The sequence below is a fragment of the Octodon degus genome, unplaced genomic scaffold (genome assembly GCF_000260255.1).
Source record: "Octodon degus isolate 3935 unplaced genomic scaffold, OctDeg1.0 scaffold00142, whole genome shotgun sequence".
Lineage (NCBI taxonomy): Eukaryota > Metazoa > Chordata > Mammalia > Rodentia > Octodontidae > Octodon > Octodon degus.
This window is the reverse complement of record NW_004524718.1, coordinates 6,654,901-6,674,696: the sequence shown is the minus strand read 5'-3', so window position 1 is coordinate 6,674,696 and position 19,796 is coordinate 6,654,901. Positions and strand designations below refer to the sequence as shown.

The 19,796-nt window shown below is 39.8% G+C and overlaps 1 protein-coding gene across 1 annotated transcript in view; it reads right to left on the bottom strand.

Moving 5' to 3' along the window:
- Mroh2b (maestro heat like repeat family member 2B) overlaps nt 1-18,999 on the bottom strand; it is an 80,411-nt gene extending 61,412 nt beyond the window's left edge. The window contains exons 1-12 of the mRNA XM_023701880.1: nt 18,496-18,999; nt 16,536-16,597; nt 13,386-13,496; nt 12,287-12,446; nt 11,504-11,602; nt 9,844-9,998; nt 6,218-6,415; nt 5,854-5,946; nt 5,692-5,758; nt 4,251-4,364; nt 3,394-3,467; nt 1,519-1,641 (exon numbers count right to left, since the gene is read on the bottom strand). Coding sequence (XP_023557648.1) covers nt 1,519-1,641; nt 3,394-3,467; nt 4,251-4,364; nt 5,692-5,758; nt 5,854-5,946; nt 6,218-6,415; nt 9,844-9,998; nt 11,504-11,602; nt 12,287-12,446; nt 13,386-13,496; nt 16,536-16,597; nt 18,496-18,511 — 1,272 coding nt within the window. The 5' untranslated portion in view covers nt 18,512-18,999. The remainder of the gene's footprint in view (nt 1-1,518; nt 1,642-3,393; nt 3,468-4,250; nt 4,365-5,691; nt 5,759-5,853; nt 5,947-6,217; nt 6,416-9,843; nt 9,999-11,503; nt 11,603-12,286; nt 12,447-13,385; nt 13,497-16,535; nt 16,598-18,495) is intronic.
- Nucleotides 19,000-19,796: the final 797 nt, after the last annotated feature.

The window sequence follows — 19,796 nt, the reverse complement described above, 5'->3', positions numbered from 1 at the left end:
AACAACTGGGATGGGAGAAAGAAGAAAAGAAGAAAGGGAAAAGAAAAAATATACACCACATAGCTAAGGTAAGTATGCTACTAATTTCTATTGATTGAAAAGAATGAGTTGTGCTTACATTGTTTGATCAATTTTGCATACTGATATCTTAATCTAATCAACTACTTTGAAGAAAACAATATACAAATTAACCATGATTAATTTTCTATCTTGTATCATTGTTTTTATTGTTTTTCCCTGTTTAAAATAATAGGAAAAGAAAGTACACCTTGGAAGGATGGTTTGGAAAATATTCCAGTAGATGAAAGAGAAAAGCAAAAGTAGAGAGCATCTTTGAATTACATTTTCCTCTTGCCTTCTGGCCTTTACCATTTTCAGCAAAACTAAAATTTTCAAATTATTTCTTCTTAAAATTCTTAATGGAATAGATTGTAATTTTAGTTTTAGTAACTCGCTAATGTGGTTGAGATCTTATGTATGTGGTTTTCATCTGCAGGAAGTTGTAGTATCTCCGTCAAATTCTTAGGTTGAAATTGTAACCTTCAGGTAATGGTATTAAAAATGGGAACCTCTGGGAGGGGTTTGGGGCATGAGGACTGAGCCTGTCCTTCTGTGTGGGATTGGTGCCCTGTGGAAGGAACCTCATAGAATCAGCCAACTCTCCACTGACTGTGTAACAATGCACAAGAAGACACTGTAACGGAGCATGCCCTTCTAGACACTGACTTCCCAGCCTTTAAATTATTAGGAATACATACATACATGATTATAAGCCATACATTTTATGGCATTTTGTTTTAGCAATCCAAATGGATCAGACACCTGTGCAACTGGGTGTGGTGCCTCTTTGCCTCTGTATAGAAATCCACAGTCTTTGTCCTTGTCTGCAGTATGGTTACCCCAAGACTTTGGAAGCCAGGTTATATCTTCAGAAAAAATGGTGATTTGACCTATCTTGTGCTTATTATAAGATAGAAATGATATGGGTGAAAAGGAACTAAGAGAACTGGAGATTGAGAAAAATCTTCAGTGAAAAATAATTTGACTGAAATATAATTCTGAAATCAGTTGAGCTCCTCTGTCTGTCTGTCTGTCTGTCTGTCTGTCTGTCTGTCTCTCTCTCTCTCTCTCTCTCTCTCTCTCTCTCTCTCTCTCCCTCTCCTCTCTCCTTTCTCATCCTCCCTTCCCTTCCTTTTTTCCCTTCTCTTCCTCTCCTCTTCCCTCATCTCATCCATCTTCCACCATTTGCTTTTCAGTACTGGGAATTGAACCCAGGACCTTCACACTGAGCTACATCCTCAGCCCTTTTAAATTTATTTTCATTTTGAGATAGAGTGATGATAGTTGCTAAATTGCCCAGGCTGCAATCTTCCTGCCTCAGCCTCCCGGAGTTCTGGGGTTACAGGCATCTGTTACCATGCCTGTCTGAACACAGTTGTTTTTTAAAACTCACAGTTGAGTCAACTGCACTTGTTGCAATGCAGCACTCAACACGGTAACTGTGGCCTCTCTTCATACCAGTTTCCTGCTGGATGCTGCAAACTGGGTGAAGACGTAGTCAATCAAGGGCCATCCTTCCCGTGCTTCGATGTAGGACTTTTCACACATGGTTTGGATGAGAAGAAGGGTGACAATCCTTACCTACAACAAAAGCAATGCAACACAAGTTTTCAGGCTGCAGAATGGAAATTTACCTTTTCCAATTTTATAACCTTTATGAAGCTTTCAAAAGTGGGAGTACAAATTGAATAAAGTTACAATAAGTAGATGAGCAGGAAGTGACTTACACACTCACTGGAAATGCTCTTTTTAACTAAAATCATTTTGCTCATCTCCTAAAACATATCCTCTCTCCTACAGAGTGCAATGTATTGGTAATTTGGGTAAAACACTGCTTCACATTCAAAAATACTCAATAAAGGTTGAACTTCAGATGCACAGTTACTTATTAACAATTTTGCAATCCAGTCTCTAAAAACTAGAATGTTTTTTCTTAAATTTGGCATCAACTCATTTAATGGTCAACCCGAAGTTGAATTATCTAAATTTTAAAGCTGCTTGTAGTTTTTACTTCTGTGTGAGGTAGAGTATGCATTTTTATTTTTCGAAAAATATCATTGGGTGTTGATACTGAGCTACTATCACAGAATTATCATGCTAAAATCTGAAAATTATAAATTCTGAAATATAACTGACTAGTAGTAGGAGAGACACAGTATGCACCCATAATATTTTTAATGCTTGGTTTCAATTTGTTCTTTAGATTGCTTCCCTGGAGGACAGAAGGCTAAGTCTCAATCTTTAATGAGCAGAGCTTTTATTAGAGAGTAAAAAGCAAAAATTCTGAACAGGAAGTATGGCTCTGTGGTGGCCAAAGCTTGAAGGCTCAGAGTAGTCTACCTAAGTTAAGAAAAAAAAGTAAAAGGAGAGATGAAAAAAATATATGGCAAATGCTCAAATGGAAAAAATTACAGTAAAGACACGGTACCATTGATACTCTTCAAACTTCCCCCATCTCACTGTGAGGACTTGGGTCTCATTGTTCGTTGCACTTTCTGAAGTAGTTCTGGAAGTTCTGCTTAGTGTCATTATGAGGTGTGATTAAAAAAACCAAACCAAAACAAGCAGTGCATGTTGGTGCCACTGCCTTAAAGATAGATTTGTAAAAAACGCATGGTTTTGATGATGTACTCTCACCAGCCTCCTTCCCCAGACCTGGCATTGTGTGACTTCTGATTCTTTCCCAAAGTCAAAACAACCATGAAAAGTAAACATTGCGAATTGACTTGGGTTATCAAGATAGCCACCACAGTCAACTAAAGACACTCATGAGAGGACTTTCAGAATGTCCTCCAAAAGTAGCAAGAATGATGGGATAAGGGCGTTCAAAGACTGGGACAGATGGAAATTAATCCCTATGGTCTTTTACTGTAGTCATTTTTAAAATTTATTCACCATATTTTTCAATCATACCTTGTACAATTTCTCTCTCTTTGCCTGGTAAGCCAGCTGGCCTCTTTATTAAAACAACAGTAACAACACAACAATGTCTTCCTCTCCTCTTTTTTTTCCTCCTCCTTTATTTTGTAGTACTGGGGATTGAATCAAAGGCCTTCTCACTAAGCCACTTTTTCTTTTCTTTTTAAAAGGGCTTTTTCAAGAGCTTAATTTTTAAACTATTTTAACTGCATTAAAATACTGCTGTTTGAGGTAAAAGTCTTCTTTCTACAGAGAAGCCCTAGTTCATCTGTTTTGGTATCAAGTTCCTTGAAAATGAAATTGAACATCGAGCCCTTACAAAGCAATCTCATGGTAAATTCATGCAGAATCGGAATTATTTCATTGATTCCTAAACCTACCATCAGCCAAATAAGTTCTTGTTAATGTTCTTACTTTTGGATTGAGGTCACTCATGACAGCTTTGACTATTTTTTCAATTGAAATGATGTGATTTCTCAGCTTGGGCTCTGAAACACAAAGACATTGTGAGGTTGGCTACAGCAGGGGTATGATATGTTTTAAGGTTGATGAAAAATGATTGGAATTTTTTATATAATTGCAATTTTTTTTCTGTACCATGTTATATAATCAATTTTTCTATCTTGTATCTCAGCTTCTCAAGGATGTTTATTGTCTCATATTGCATTTATTTGCTCTTATTCAAAATGTTATATTCCATTGTGGAGTTAACATAATGTCTAATACATCAGCTCTAATTTTGTGATACTACTATGTATCTATTTGTGCATTTAAAAATATATCATGCTGTAAACATTAATCCTCATATTTTATTAGATCCAAGGTATCAACTTAATGATGCACCATTCATGGTCAGTGATAATTGAAGATGCCATCAATTGGAAAAATCATTCAATATTATGAAATAGATGCTTCTTGGACTAAATAAAATATGGTGATTCAATACATTCTGCTCTTTCCTCAATGTACCAGTCTCTAATGAATTCTACACTTCTCTCCCCTTCCTCTGATTCTTATAGGCCACTTTGCAACATAATGGATCTTTTCAATTTGATTCATAAAAATTCTATTCTTACAATGTATTCATAAATATCATGAAAGAAGAGAGGTAACTGAAAATGCCTGTGTAAAAGGAACAGATTGGAGAAGGCTAAGGAAACATTTTCACACGTGTGTGAGATTACACAGGTGTAGGATAGCATTACACATGCACATGTCTTAGCTCACTTATCGATATGAAATAAACCCCTCTGGCTGTTTCCGTAGCTTACCCTCGGCATTGACTGCTGATCTCAACAATGTCAAGATTTTCATTCGAACCACTTCATTGTTACTTCTTATTTGTTCATCAAAAAATTCCACCAGTTCTGCAGGATTTGAATGGGCTGCAAGTTTCAGAAATACTGAAGTCATTAGAACTCATTTTCTTTTTAAATACAAAATACTTGTGAATAAGAAGAAAGAAATTCACCATGAGGACTGCCACAGTCACTCATCAACTGGTAACTTGATTTGATGATGTCTTTACCTCCTGAGCACCAAAGAATTAATTGAGCAGTTTGTTTAGGAAAAGAACTTTCTGTAGCTAGGCCCACTTCTGTTTGTACCTATGAATATGGGCTCATCTAGAAATTAGGGCCTTTGCAGATACAATCATGAGAAAGTTACCAGAGTAGGCTCTTGTTCAATATGACTGGCATTCTTATAAGGAAAGAAGCCACAGCCAGGAGCATGGAAAGGACAGTGTATGAAGATGAAGCAGAGACTGTAATGTTGCCTCACAGTTGTGAAGCTGGAGGGCTGCCGGGGTAAGTGCAGGGAAGGGAGAGGAAACGTCTGGCTGGAAATTGCTGGAGACAAGTGATTTAGCTAATCAGGCTGAGAGGGAAAGAAGAGGAAAGCAATTTATAGACAGAGGGGCTGAGTTTAGAACAGACAAAGGAGCAGAATGAAGGAAAGGTGTGCAGTGAGGCAGAAGCGATGTGCTAGGGCAGGGAAGAGTTATGGTAGGCACTAAATGGCTCCTCTTCCTCATCTCCTGGGCCAGCGGGAGCATAGATTTGTGTTTGGATCTCAAGGCCTTCATGTCTCTTTTTACAGCCTGGGCCAGGCCTTCCAAGTAGGTGATGGACAGGCTGCAAATGCAAGGAAAGGTGGAAAAGGGAGAAAGGCAGAGAGAAAGGGAAGGAGAGTGGGGAAGAAGGAGGGAAGGGAGAACTGATGGCTAAAGAGGCTTGAATAAAAAGTGGAATGAACAGGGATGATCAAGGAGAATACAATACGGTGATTTGGGATTTCATAATTTCATATAATCTCAAATACCAAGGGAAAAATAAGTCCCTACCCTCAGGTTTAGCAAGTCATCCTGGTTCTTATGCTATGTTTCCGGTTTGAGAGCTGAACATTGTATCAGGACAACTGCTCTTCACCCCCAGACCTGGGCACCCTGCATGAGCCTTGACCTACCTATGCTTTTCCTGGGAACTTATGGGCAGAGGGTCAGTGCAGAACATTGTGGGCTGAGGAAATATTGTGTGTGTGTGCTTGTGTGTGTATATGTGTGTGTGTGTGTGTGTGTGTGTGTGTCTGTCTGTCTGTCTGTCTGTCTGTCTGTCTGTGTGAAAGTAAATCAAGTTTGGATAGCCTTTATCATTGCTGTCTTCATCCCTTGGGAGACATTTTTATCAACACCCTCTGGATGATGGGTCCTACCTAGAATGAGGAAACAGCTTGTAACTTCAATTTCACTTTCTAAAGGAGACTCTGGACCTCTGCAGATCTGAACAGAGGGGAGAAAATCAGGTGGTGGATGTTAAAAACAGAAAGTGGGTTAGCAACATCACACAATCAGATTTGATAGCATGATCTCCTTACCTGGTGGAGTAAATTGATAAAGATGGATTTTTTCAAAGCCCTAGGAAGGTCAACATCATAAAGGACTGCTGCAGTCAGTATCTGCTTTACACTCTGAAACGGAAGCCCTCAGAGGTCAGGGGTGTGTGTGTGTGGAGGGGGCAGCGAAGCAGCATCAGAGGAGTAGAAGGGAAACAATTACATTGTCTGAGAACAAGCCCATACTCTTCCTGAAATTATATGTTGTTTTCAAAGAGTACAACCCCTGTCCTGCTCAGATCCTCCACAGCTTGGAATGAACATTCTTAATCCTTTTCTAGATTTCTATCCTCAAAGGGCTACAGACCCAGGCTTTGATTAGACTCCTGTAGGGAGTAGCTCTTACCTGAGTGATGTGGAAATCAATCTCTTTGTTGCCATACTGGCTGAGGAGCCAGGGTACCTGGTTCAGGGAAAATTCGCAGAAATCTTCCCGGTGCAGGAGCAGGCTCACGGTGGGCCCGTGGGCCTTCACCAGGGCCAGTGTATGTAGAGGAAGCCAGCGCACATCGCTGTTAACTCTCTGTTGTTCTTTTGAAACATTCTGCAGAATACCAAGAGATTAGGGACCCCTCAGAAACTTTGCTCTCTGCTTTCAGGCAAGAGGAGATTCTGCAAAATGCTTTTTAAATGCTCGAGCCAAGATCATTGCTTGAGGCATATATCTATATATCTATACCAGTATTTCAATACTTGCCTTTCCTATTTCTGTCACTCTCTGTAGTTGTCATTTTCTTTCAAAAGTTTAATGAATTCAAACATTCCTCATATTTAAAAACATTATTGGTCCCATATCACCTTGACCTCCCGCCCCCATTGCCATGTTATCCCTGCTAGATTCTGCTTCTTTCCTTTTCTTGGAGTAAATTTTTTTGAAGAAGTGGTTCGCATGCTCTGCCCCCACCTCTCAGCTCCCTAAACCTTCAGTTCACTATAACATAGCTTCCATCTGAAACTGCAAAGGAACAACTCCTGCAATATAAGTGCAATGTTACTGATTATAAACATTTATCTACCACAAATATTAGAATGAAGAAAACATTAAACCCGCAAGGACCTGTGGATAATCACTGTTTATTGTATTTTTAAATTTTATTTTATTTATATAGAAATTCTACAGGGTCTCACGAAGCAGATCAGACTCATAGTCATCCTCCTGTTTTCAGCCTCCCACGGGCTGGGATTAGAGATGCACGCCAGCACGCCCAGTCTCAATCATCATCTCAGTGCCCCCCATGGGTGGGTCTAGCATGAAATGCCAGGTATCGAAGACTGGTCCCTACATCTGCCTAAGCAGACACTAATTGGCTGGGTTATCTGGCTGGCCCCTGTTTAGTGTGTTGTAATGCATTTTTTATTTATTTGACTTATCTTTCTTACCTTTACATAGCATATTATTATTTTAAAAACTGACATCATTCTTAATATATGATTTTGTACTTTTTAAACTAATAGCAAATGATTATTTTTGCATTGGTTATACTTTACTGTAGAACATATTAACGTAAAAGTTTAGTTGTTAATACCAACAAAAATATATTCTGCTCAAGATAATGTGTCAGGTCATGTATTAGAGAGTTCTGCTATCATGTTTTTCTGCGTAATTGACACTTAGCAAGATTTTTTGCTTGAGTCCAATAACAGTGGACTCTGAAGATCTTTATTTGCTTCTTGAAATCTACTTTCTTAGTTTCTAAGATCTTACCTTACTTTGTCTTTTCCTTTAGTTATTTTCTCATTTCTCCATAAGTTCAATGCTTTCTTATAGAACTGTATTTTTAGGGCATTCTACTCTTCATAGTCACCTGTTTTTTTTTTTGTTTTTTTTTTTTCCTGGTTTTTTGAGACAGGTTCTCGCTATGCAGCGCAGGCTGGCCTTGAGCTCACTTTGTAGCCCAGGCTGGTCTTCAACTTGCAGTGATTCTCCTGCTTCAGCCCCCCAGTGCTGGGAACAACACAGGCATGCATCACAATGCCCAACTTACATACTCATCTTGACAACTCGTCTAGAGTGATTTATTCAGTAGCACTAACATAGTTATTACACTTAAACTGATGAATCCAGTTTCTGCTTTGCTTCTTAACTCCAATCTTCATTATTTTCAGACTACTATTATTTCCATTTGAAGTGTATCATGGATATTCAGGTCAAAATAGCTACCTCAAACCCATTTTGCACAGATTTACTATTCCTGCTGTTTTGCTTGCCTGGATGAATGGCTCCAACACTGCTCAAATCGGAAGTCTAGGTATCATCTCAGATGCCTCCCAGTGAATGCTGATGCTGTTGATTCTATTCTTCCACATCTGACTACTCCGATTCTAGGGCGCTGACACTACACTGAGGGATTTCTCTACCATTTAAGACCTTCATCTCTATAGCCTCCTAACTAAGAGTCATGCCTTAACTGATTCCTATACTAATCCCATTTTAGATGTTGACATTGCAAAGATTTTTCTAGTATACTTGAAGCCTTGTTAAAAGCTAGCATGTTTGTTTCTGATTTCATAAAAGAAGTCCCAACTCCTGTATAAAGTTCAAGTCCCTTTGCTAGGTGGCCCAGATCATCTTTCAGGGTTCCCTTCTGTCTGCCTCATGTCTTCCCTCTCTTCTTTTCCCACTTTTCTCACCCAAGTGTGTGTGTGCTGTCATCTCCTGCCTGTGCTTCTGGGGAGTTGGGCCTCTCTCTAGAACATGCACCTTCCTAGTAGTGAGAAGCCTAGCGGGCTGCAGGCTTAGGTCCAAGGTGTCAGCCTCCCCACCCCTCCTGGGGTGAGGTGCAAGTTTTTCTCCTTGTTTTACCTTAACCTCTTTGTGCACCTTCATTTTTGCTTGCCTAGCCTTTCCTGTGGGTAGCAAAGTGAGTAACCTCAACTCAGAGTTGAATTTTCCTTTCTCTGTGCTTTGAAGAAAAGACCTCAGACAAGGGGGAGTGTTCTGAGCAAGTGAGAGATGAAAACGGTAAAATATGTTATGTGCATTACAAGTCTTCCAAAATGAAACCCATTCATTTTTTATCACTCAAAATAAAATAGAATAAAATAAAAAAAAGAAAAAGAAAAACTCTTACAGGATATTTTAAAAGTTCTAAATTTGCTAAACTTTACTACCCCATGATGAAAAAATACCTTAACAGCTTAAAGTATAGAAAAGAAAGCGAATTACAAAACTAAGTCAGTGTTATGCTTTGTAGTATATACCCATATAGTGCCACAACTATAATACAATTTATGCTACTTTAAAAGTAGCAAGCAAGCAAGAAGAGGATGGCACCACCGACGTGAGTGCACTTTGTAAGATCTCCTCTACAAGGCGCTGCTGCTTGTGACACAGCCTAGTCCATTCTTTAAATGTCATTCTGTTTAAATGTGATATTTATAAACCCCAGAGATTCTGTGACTTCCTGTTTTTCCAAGCTGAGTGCTCAGCTCAAATATAGGTTAGGATTTAATACATGAAGTTATGAACATCCATATATATATATATATATATATATATATATATATATATTTTTTTTTTTTTTTTTTTTGTTGTTGTTCTATTCACACACTTTAATATCAGCTTTGCCAGAGTGGGATTTTAGTTTGTTGACTCCTTGCTACATCCACAGCATACAGAGCAGTATTAGCATGCCATGGGACCTCAATAAATGCTAAAGAATGAATAAACAGTGATTTGAAGTAGACGGAAGAAATGGGGGATTTTGAAAACCATCAAAAATACCCAATAACATCCAAAGGAAATGAATAGACTGTCATGTCACAAAAAGGAGCAAATAGGCTCCTGACAAATAATTAAACTACTCTAAGCAGCTTATAAACATAGATACCTTAATGACTTAATGTGGACAAGAGGGAGAGAAGGTAGTGAAGTGTTAAGTGTTTCTTACAGGGACACGAATGTGATGCAGGTTAAACATGGACTAAGCAGGATGTCACCAGCCCAGCTGGGCATCCCGGCACTACACTCACATTCTTGGGTGGGGCTGTGGGGGCCCATTTCTCCATTATGTACCGGAATAGCATGAAGATTTTGTCAGAAAGTCGATTGGCATCCAATTTGGGATAGGGGAAATCTCTCCAGTGGTTGACATACTTGTAAATGGCTTTGCTGAATTTCTCAAGGGCTGCAGTTAAAAAAAATACAGAGATTGAGAAAAATATATAGAGAGTAAACATAAACTAATGTGAAAAAAGAATAGTCAATTAGCAAATGTATCATTGCTTCTTATACAACTATACAGTCTTATGGCTCTAACAAATAAACATCTACAAAGTGTTTAGCCAAGTTACTAAAATACAAATTCAAACATTAAGAGACACTGCTATACACAGTTGAAGAGAGGTCCCAAGCTTACTTGCAACAACACAGTGTTACCTGTGATAAGATAGCAGGGATTATAAAAATATGGAAGAGTAAAACATAGATGAGTAATGACAAAGGTTTTAGAATGACACAAGCAGCCTCCTGCAACATGCATGCCAGGGGCTCACTACCACTGACATAGACAAAAGAAACCCAGTATAATTGTTCAAGTCCTTGAACCAGACTGTCACAGTTGACTTGTTTAGTTCTACTGTATTCTAGTTGTCTGACAGATTGTTTAAGCTTTCTAGGTCCCAAATTGCTTATCTGTAACATAGGGGAAAATATTACCCACTTGCAAAGGTTAATTAAAATAATCTTAAATACTCAGGGATGCTCTGGACATATAACAAATTCTCAATACACACAAAAAAAATTAACCTTGAGGACAGAACAAGAAGAAATATGAAAAATAGAATAAAAGGTGCATTGTTGAAAGTAGAGAAGACATTTCTGGCAGTACAGGCTTTCAAATGTAATGAAGTAGTAGTGCAAAGACTTCTAGGTGGGAGGGGATCCTAATAATCATCTCTGACATTTTTAAAGGCAACTAGGAGAAGTCACTAGGGGCACAGAAATATGACCTTAGGTTCATAGACCCATTTGGGAAGGCTATCTCTGCGCCACACATGTATTTTCCTTGGAATTTCAGCACAGGTTCTTTGTACACTCTTGATTCCTTCAGGCAAATTCCATTTGGGGTATAAGGGATTTGTAACCATAGTGTGCTTGCTTAGCTTTCTTGATTTCATGCTTGCTTGTATTTTGGTTGCTTTGTTTCCTTTTCTTTATTATATATTGTGTTGTGATGAGATACCAGGATTGAACTTACTGCTAAGAGCTAACAAACATCTGCAAGCATTGAGGAGAAAGTGCTATCTCATGTAAGAAGGTGGCCAGTGGGGGTGGAGGCCATGGAAGGCAGTGGAAAGACAAAGCTGGGCGGTCCTCATTGTGTAGGCCTGTGCTGGAATGTCACCTGAGTGTGCCACTGACAACGTCACCACTGTGAAAAAAAAGTGGTGAGTTTTCATGAAACCTAATGTCTCATCTGTAAGCCTGTGCTTGCATGTGACAGTAGTAACCCTGCAGAACTGTGGGGGCAGGTGAGGTAGCCCCCTGCGAAATGACTTCTGTATGATAGGCACACAATAAGCTGTTAATATCAGAAAAGACAACATTGAAATAAAAGGGGAAAAATGTAAGTAACCTCAAGACAGTTCTTGGCCTCCTGTTAAACAAAGAAGGGCCCATGGTGATACCCACCGATACAGAATGTTTGCCTCATCTTGTCATCTTCGGCCAGCCTGAGCATGGTTTGCATGGTGAGCAGGGTCATCATCATGAAGGGGATGCTCTGGGACACTGCAGTGGAGGAGGAGAGGGAAAAGGAGGGGAAGGGAGGACAAAGGAATTATGGTTCTTCCCCTGGGAGTTCTGTGATTTCTCCTTGTACCTACAACAAGCATGCCATGGTCCCATAGAGGACTCAAGTCAGGTGCAGTAAGAAGATATTTTCTATCTCCTCTCTCCCTCCTTAATGCCAAGGAATGGCTAGTCTGAGAGAAGGGGCTGGCTATGTAGCCACCTGTACCTGTTTAGTGACAACTGTTTCCTTGCTTAATTAGTTCATTAGGTCTACCCTCTCTTACCCAAGCTTGCCCTATGCTCAAGGCTCAGCAGGATAGCACTGGCTCAATAATACACTAGTGTAGAAACAAGTTAGAGGAAACCATTTCTTCAGGTAAGTATTCAGCAGTTTGCAGAATATGCCTTATGGAAAATGTAGTTTTGCAAATGCAAAGCCAGATGCAAGGAAGGTAAGGGTGGCAGAGAGCCTGAATTCAGGGCAGTCTGGACTACTGGCTGGGCAGCAGGCTCGCCTTGTTCAGAAATGGTTCCTAAATGGTTGTCTATATCCTCCTGTTAATATTCTTTAGTTCAGCAGTAGACAAGATAGTTTCCTGTCTGCTGTTTGCTCTCATTTGGGTTTTAGGCAATTAGGGGTGGATGTTTCCCAGGGGAACAGGAAGAGTGTTTCCTTTATACCATAACTTGTTGCCAGTTCAGCCAGGGCGAGCACAACGAATTCATTTGGTAGCTCTAGGATTCTGAAATGACTCTGCACTTCATACATCACAGAATTAAAATCATGAGCAGCCAGAGACACAAAAACCTCACCAGCTAGCATTCTGAGTTCTTGGGGAATCTGAGAAAGAAAGAAAAATATAAAGCATTAGAGGAAGAGCAGAGTGGGTCAATAGAGAGGAAACAGTCTACACAATATCGTAAATTCCTCTGGATTTGGAATAGAGGAAAAACAGGGTTGTTAAAAATCCATGCAAAAGATTCTCAGGTACCTATCAGTAGCTAGAAAAGCAGAGGCAACTTGAATATGGTTTAGATGGAGTTTTAATAGAGTTTTTGTAATTTTGGGGTCAGTAAATATTTCCTTGCTAATCAGGCTTGCACCACACATATGTGATTTACAGTTTGTGTTGATGAGATCAGAATTCACGTGGGTGAAATGTTGGGGCAGTAGATTAAAGGAGATGGGCCAGGGGCTGAGAGTTTGATTCGATGTTACTTTGGTTATACTGCTTGTGGTATTAGCACTATTGGGAGAGACTTCTGCTTTGGTGATGACAAGCTTGGTAAATTTGAACATCTTTGCTGCTGAGGAGAATAAAAAGGCCAATTTAAAAAAAAAAATACTAAAAACATGCACTTGTAAAAACATCAAAGGGCTCCCACTGTAGAGTGGAATGAATTACTGCATTAAGATTTGGAAAAGATCAGACAGTACAAGATAACGAGAGAAGAAACCCTGCGAGCCAAGAAAACTGGGTTCTAATTACTTGCTCTGTCGACAGGTAGCTCTGTTATTTTAAAAGACATCTGTGAATAAACATCCTTATCTAAAGGGAGGGAGGATGATGGTACTTGACAGTCTTTCTCAGGTTTGCCTCAGTTTTCTTATCTGAGAAGGGGTGAACAGCAGGCATTGTAATTATATTGGAGCTTCCGCAAAACCCAGCAAGTCCTTGATTTTTTGGCAGAAAATCTTTGACACAGCCGCATCTGTAGGTAGGGCACACAGACCCTGGTGCTGGGTCTGTGCTGACTCACCACCAAAAACCAGACTTACATTTTCATCTCTCATATCCTTAGAGGTGTAATAAATAAGCCTTTGGACAATTGCATCATCCAAAATGTCAGTATTCTGAATAACTGAGGTCAGATGACTGTAAACATCTTCCTGTGAACGTACAAGATAGACACAGGTTTTTGGGTTGTGAAGATAAAGAAATTGAGGAAAGCCCAAGCAAATAACACATGCTATACAACACAGTTAACTTAATTCAAGTTGCCTGAATATGATATACATTTTAAGTGTCAAAACTGTATGTGTAGAGAAAAGTTAACACTCGTAACTATTCTAACTTGTTGAATCTATGGCAAGATCTAATGGAGGGCAGGGACAGGCTACCAACGCATCAAGGTCATTTGGAAGTCACTGGACGAGGCTGTTGGGAGGATGGAAATGTGTGTCACCCTCACTGCTTCTCCTGCGGCCAGGGAATGAGGATGGCGTAGGGAGCACACTATTCCCCAAAGGCTGTGACTTGTGAAACGTGATGCAGGGAGAGCTGTGGGCCCTTTCTTCATTCATGCTTTGCTGAGAGATAGTTGTGAATTATGTTTTGACAGAGAAGAAGCTCTAGGAATCACGTGGCTTCACAAGACCCCATGAGCATGTTCCTCTAGATGAGGGGTTACACGACCTCTGCGAGATGAAAGAGATGCCAGTGCGCTGAAATCTCTGCAGCTCACACGTGTACCTCTGGGCGTGGTACTCGTGCTTCAAGCACAAGCTAGCTTTGTTTCCACTACTCCTTGGCCCTTGGAAAATATGAAGCTAAGAAATAGTTTGCCATTGCTCTCTTTCTTATAGAGCTTGCCTAATTGACCCTAAATTTTTCTCTTAGTCCTTATCTTTTTTCTACCTTCTAGGCCCATTTTCTCAGGAAGGCTGACACTTAGGAGCCCTGTACCAGATTCCTGGAACTGAGCCAGGCCCTGTACCTGAAATGTCTTATTGGTGCTACAAGAAGCCTGTGCATTAGGTAACACTAATATCCATCTTTTATAGATGAAGAGGCTGAGTCACAGAGCGCTTAGTGTGCTATGAGGTGGTGATACTGACTTTGAACCTGATGGTTTGTATCTCAGCTGGTATCTTTTTTTTTCCATAATTTTATTGAGAAACAAATAGTGATGAGACAGTTTCAAACCAAATTGGTAGGACAGTTTCAATAATTAACACATTGCATAATTCTTCCTAGTGGTTAATTGCTGTACAAGAGGCGGACATGATATCCTATTTACAAACACTATTAGAACAAATCCCTGCGTTCATTAAGAATGCAACTATATATCTATCCTAACCATTTTGGCAGAAGGATTTTTTTTTTTGGCTGGCTCAGAATGCCTTCAGTGCATGTTTGGCTGGCTGGAGGTGTGGGGATCGAACCACAGCCACCTGAGGCTGACTGCTTTGTTGAAGCAGCCACTTAAACAACTGAGCTAAGGGGCAGGCCCCTATCCTAACCATTTTGAATACACAGATACAAAATGGACATTCATCTGTATCCCCTTTTTTTGTTAAGTTCCATTATTTGAATATTATAGGTGTGTTAACTCACCAAAATATTCTGAAAGAGTCCACTAGTCCATAATAGTATTGGGTGTTCCGCTTGACTGGCAATGTCAGAAATTGTTGAACTGAGTTCCTCACAGCTCAACATAACAGCATGGCTTTACTTCTTATACTTAGTTTTTATACTTTTCTGCTGGATGGTTAAGACCAAAGTAAAGTAGGACCTATGCAACAAAAGTTGTAGCTTTTGGGTCTGATAAGGTCAGTCAAATTCCCTCAGGTTTATCCTGAGATCCTGTACCTCAGATTGTAGAACGTTTGTCAGTGTCAGCCATGTGGATGAGTCACGGCCATTGCTTGGCCATTGTGCTCTCTGTGAAAGCCTGAGAGAAAGTTTTCTCTCCATGTGACTCTCCTTAGGCACACTCTACATCATCGATCACTTTCCTCTTTGGCCCCATAATCTCCTTGGTCAGAAAATTTGGGACACTACCAAATTACATGACGTTACAGTACAAGTTCTCATATGTCCTCAATCAGCTGGTATCTTGACCTCTTCATTATTCTGGCTATCTATGTTACTTAACTTGACTCCTTACAAAAATAACATGCAAGTGTGTGTTTGAAATAAATATGATTTATTCACTCTTTAGCCATTTTTCTTCAGCACTTCTGGAGCCCAGAGGTCATTCCCCAAGTACTTCCCAATGTTTAAGAAATAATGCTGTATGAGAAAGTTAATTCCTGCTAGTAGATTAATATAATAGCTGTCAACTGTATCTAAACATGAGGATCATTTCTGTGAGCTATCAGTGACCAGGCTTACCACAGACTGATCAACCAGAAACCCTGTTCCTCGGGCCTGGCAGTTGGTGTTTCCCACAACATCTCTCAGGGATTGTAAAAACAGGTCAGGGCTGAGAACCAGGGAATTAAGAGATAAAGTAAAATCTCCACTTTTCAGAAGGAGCATCAGTGAATGGTCATGCACAGCATTCTTGTGTTAGGACTTAGTCCTGCTGCTCTTGTTTGGGCAAGTCCTATAACTTCTCTGTGCTTCATTTTCAGCTGTCAAATGGAGATAGCAATGCCTCCCTCATCAAGTTGTTGGGAGGAAAGAGTATTATATTATGCTCCATTATGTGCAAACATTCAGCACTCCCTTTCCTAGATAAGCATTTGATGAAAGATACTGGTTTTGTTGCTGAAGTCTGAAAAACTTTTACTCAGAGAAATATTTTTGGGGCCAGGGAGATGGCTCAGTAGAATAAGCACTTGCCTGGCAAGCACAAGAGCTGGAGTTCAATCCCCAGCTCCACCAAAAACAAAAAATGAAAGAAATAGTTTTAGTGAAATAGTATTATGGATGAATATAGGAGATACTTAGGAATTTTCATAGGTGCCCTCACATTATAAAGGAGACTCTGACCCAGACGGCTGCACAGCTGATGAAACCAAAATTGTTTCAGCACCATCATCACTTCCATTACATTTTACAATACAGAAAAGAAAAACCTCATGCAGTGTAGGAAGCAGGAGACATAGCAGAAGTTTGAGGCAAACCAGAAGGTATGAAATGTTGCACTCACTGAACTAGAAAAACAGAATGGCAATAATAGTTTTCCATATTTGCCCTACCTTACTGATGACATCTTCTTTATTCAGCATCCCAAGAGTGAGGTTAATATCTCCAAACATTTCTAAAATTTATGGAAAGAGAACAATTAAAATATCCATCAAAAATGCCCTCCTGGAGTTTACTTTCAAGTGGTAATGGTTAGTTCCCATGCTCTCTGGCCCCAGTCCTGATCCTCTCTCTCCTTGACCACTTGCTGTCTGGAGGCAAGAATTATGTATTATTCACATTTCATATCTCTGATATGCTTGAAACAAGCAGATGCTCAGTAGCTGTTGTAAGGCCTGAATTCAGTGTATAAGAGAAGATTAGCAATGGTAGATTTCTATGTATCCCTCCATTTAAGTGAGCATCGCCTTACATATGTCCTCCCTAGTGAGAGTTGGCTATAGGAGTCTGTGAATGAATCCTTTATTCTTTCTCTTTCCTTCCTTCCCTTCCTCTTCTATCTTTATATATCTCTCTCTTTCTTTCTTTCTTTCTTTCTTTCTTTCTTTCTTTCTTTCTTTCTTTCTTTTTCTTTCTTTCTTTGTTTCATTCTTTCTCTTTTCTCTCTCCTCTCTCTCCTCTCTCTCTCTCTCTCTCTCTCTCTCTCTCTCTCTCTCTCTCTCTCTTTCTTCTCTTTCAACAGAGTTTCATTATGTGCCCAGGCTGGACTTAAACTCCAGGTGATCCTCCTGCCCCAGCCTCCCAAATGCTGGTGCTACAGGTTTGCCCCATCACACCTGGCTAATCCCTTACTCTTTTCTTGTTTTAATAGAACTTCATTAGTCAGGATCGTAGGGATAAATTATTTGGTTTCTTTCCATCCTGAAGAAAACATTAACCACTTCTATTTCACTGAATTTAAAATTCAAACATAGCTCTTTGACCTTCTTTTAAAATAGCAGTTTCCTTGATTATTTTTTCTTTCTAGAAAGCTTCTTTTGAGCCTTCAAGTACTTTGGAAACATTGCCTATCTGCTCAACCCTCTGACACAGCCTTCCCGGGCATTTATTCCACCTGTGCTGAAAGACAGCCTTCCTGCTGGTGGCCGGGCCACTGGATGGAGACGATCACTCTCAGACAAGCAGCAAGCTTGTGAACTACTTCTCATTCTCTTAATTAGCATGCTACAACCCACCTCAGCTTTTGCAAGGCCAGACATGCAAGAATACTTTGCCAAAACAGCCGGAGTCTAACCAGTGTAAACAAAGATAATGTGAGCATCAGAAAAGGGTGGCGAACCACAGCTCTTTATCTTCCACTCTTCTTCTATCAACAGCTACTTGGTCTTTTTCCCCACACCCTGTTCCTTTCTATTTTTCTGGGCCTGTCAGATCTTTCTTCTTGGTTCTATGCTTATGAGACCATGCTTATTCCTAAGAAAGTCTTAACTATTTTGACTTGTACTTTCTAAGAATATATGTTTTTGAATTAGAAACTAGAAAAACTTTAAAAAAAAAAGGAGTCAGAAGAACTGAGCAATTTCAAGCCACTTAGGAGGTTGTTAGAAGGAAGCTTTTGGAGGTAAATATTTCCCATGAATCTCCAAATCCATCCCTACATCCTATTAATACCATATTTTTGGCAAGCAGAAAGGCAGCCATACTTGAAAATCAGAGAAAACACTTTGAATGGATTTTTCTAATGTTTAAAAATAATAAAATCTCATTTTCTCAGACAACTAGCCACTTTCTCATCAGGTAGATTCTGAAATATTAAAGCAAGAAGACACAGTCAGGTTTCAGGCTTTTTCAGTCTATCATTTATCTTTCGCAATGAAGAGGATTTTAGTATTTTGAAATAAAGGAGAGTTGAGGGAAATAATCTTTCTTCAGCAAAATATTCCATAAAATCTTTGAATTCTACAGTTGGAGAAATTAATGACTCACCAACCCCCATACCTGACGTACACCTACAGTTACTTAGGCCAGAAAACACTAGAGAGCCCTTGTTCTTCAAGATCCAGTGACACTTACCTACAGATCCCTCCATGCTGTGAGTTGTCTTGGCTATTTTAGGCTTTTGAGATGTAGCAATTAAGTATCAAAAAGAAAAAGGCTAAAAGGAAAGAAATTCAAAGCAGTCTGTCCAGTGTCTCATACAGTGTTCACATAAGTTTCCCTAAAGAAAAGCCCCTCCTTCACTTGATTGTCACAGTGATCTGGGAGCTTTTCAGGGATGGTCTGCTGCTGAGGAGAACAATGCTGTCTTCTACCACCATGACAGTTTCTGGCTTCTGAGCTCCTGCTGACCGACAAAATGGCTGCATCTCATCAAGTATTGTCCTTTTGGTGGAGACCAGAGTGTCTGAGAAGGAAGAAATTAAAGACTAGGACTTAAACCATTGTTGGAGACCAACAGAGTTTCTCTCCCTAAAATTGGGTCCATTGATTAGAAATTTGGGAGCGGTTTTCAATGGTCACCTTCTTGGCCTGATGTTGGTAAAGCCTTTAGGTGATTTTGTTGATAGTTCTATTTGGTAAAAGTCAGTCACACCAAGTGGGCGCTCAGTGGGCAAGAATGCTTGCTAGGGGCAGTTGAATGGAATGTCCAACTGACACAGCTGCTGAGCCAATCCCTCTCTTCCTCTCTCCCATCACTGCCTCAGCACTTGCTCAAGAGTCTTCCCTCCTGGCACAGGCTTTGGCTGATTACATTCTGTTTGGTTTTGAATAGTTTTTAAATCCAAGCTCCTGAGCCACAGCCACAATGTTCTGGATTTTACTAGCATGGCCTTAAATCTGATCCCTAGTGCCTCTTAACCCTAAATCTGTATGATCCCAATTTCTTCTCTGTGGGCAGCCTGTATGTTAATGTGGTATACAACAGAGGGTGGTACTAACATTTTACAGTGTTGGATGCTGGGTGTGCTGAAGAGGGGGCTTGACTGCTGTCTCTTCTCTATCTTCCCTTCATTAACAAAACTTATTTGAGATTCAAAGATCAAAGGCTTACAACTCAATCTTTAAATTCATTATCCTCACAGGCAGGAATTTTGGTTCTCAGCAGGCTGGTGGTTAAAAATATTCTCAGCTCCTCAAGTCAGCATCACCTCTGATTGTCCAAAAGTGCTTTGTCATATGATTCGTTTTATTTTAAATGCCAAATCCCAGGCCTGGTAAATTAGAATGATAAGCAAATCTGTATTTTTCAACGAGCAACCCTAGTAATTCTTATGTTTATTAAAGTCTGAGAGGCGAAGGCCAAGATCCTTGACCTATCACGGATCAGTAGATATGTGAATATTTAGCATTAACTGAGAATGTTCATTGTTGTT